The sequence below is a fragment of the Poecilia latipinna genome, unplaced genomic scaffold, assembly GCF_001443285.1.
Source record: "Poecilia latipinna isolate Pla-1442-1.1 unplaced genomic scaffold, P_latipinna-1.0 Scaffold575, whole genome shotgun sequence".
NCBI classification, from domain to species: Eukaryota; Metazoa; Chordata; class Actinopteri; order Cyprinodontiformes; family Poeciliidae; genus Poecilia; species Poecilia latipinna.
The window spans coordinates 50-596 of record NW_015113191.1 but is presented as its reverse complement, the minus strand read 5'-3'; the positions used below and the strand labels follow the sequence as shown (position 1 = coordinate 596).

General features: G+C 46.6%; 1 protein-coding gene across 3 annotated transcripts in view; it reads left to right on the top strand.

Moving 5' to 3' along the window:
- The window catches only part of LOC106953330 (neural cell adhesion molecule L1-like), a 40827-nt gene extending 40518 nt beyond the window's left edge, over positions 1 to 309 (top strand). For all 3 annotated transcript variants that reach the window (XM_015042015.1, XM_015042016.1, XM_015042014.1), the window contains one exon: positions 162 to 309. In XM_015042015.1, coding sequence (XP_014897501.1) covers positions 162 to 280 — 119 coding nt within the window. In that variant the 3' untranslated portion in view covers positions 281 to 309. The remainder of the gene's footprint in view (positions 1 to 161) is intronic.
- The last annotated feature ends 238 nt before the right edge of the window (positions 310 to 547 follow it).

Here is a 547-nt window from a genome sequence, read left to right as displayed (position 1 = left end):
CCCACAGGCCAGGAGGGGAACAGGTTGCTCGAAGGGTTTGGTTGGTTTGAGCAGCTGTGGTTCTCTTTCTCAAACCAACCAAGCAGATGATGAAGTTTTGGGTCCAATAGAACCGGGTCTACTGGACCATCACCTTATGGATTCTTGTTTTTCTTTCCCAGGTAATGAAGTCGTTCGTGGAAGAAAACCAGATTTGCTCCAACCCCATGGCTCCCACACCGCAGTGCAGGCCCTCAGGGGTCGAAGTGTCACCCTTGAATGTATCCCCAAAGGCCTGTAAGAATCCCAGAATGCTTTGCTGAAGTGTGTGTGAAGTATTTATAAAGTATGACTGAAAGTTTTGCATCTCTTTTGGTGTGTCCCTGTATCAACATGGCTGACATAACTCTGTCATTAGCAAGACTGGCAAACCTGATTGCATGAGGAGGGAATTCAGTCTTTTGATACAAAAGGGTTGAACTTTGGGAAAAGGACAGAGAAACTTTCTTTATCCTTGCAGCTGAAGGAGGAACAGCGTATCCTGCTCTCTCCCGTCCTTACTGATAAC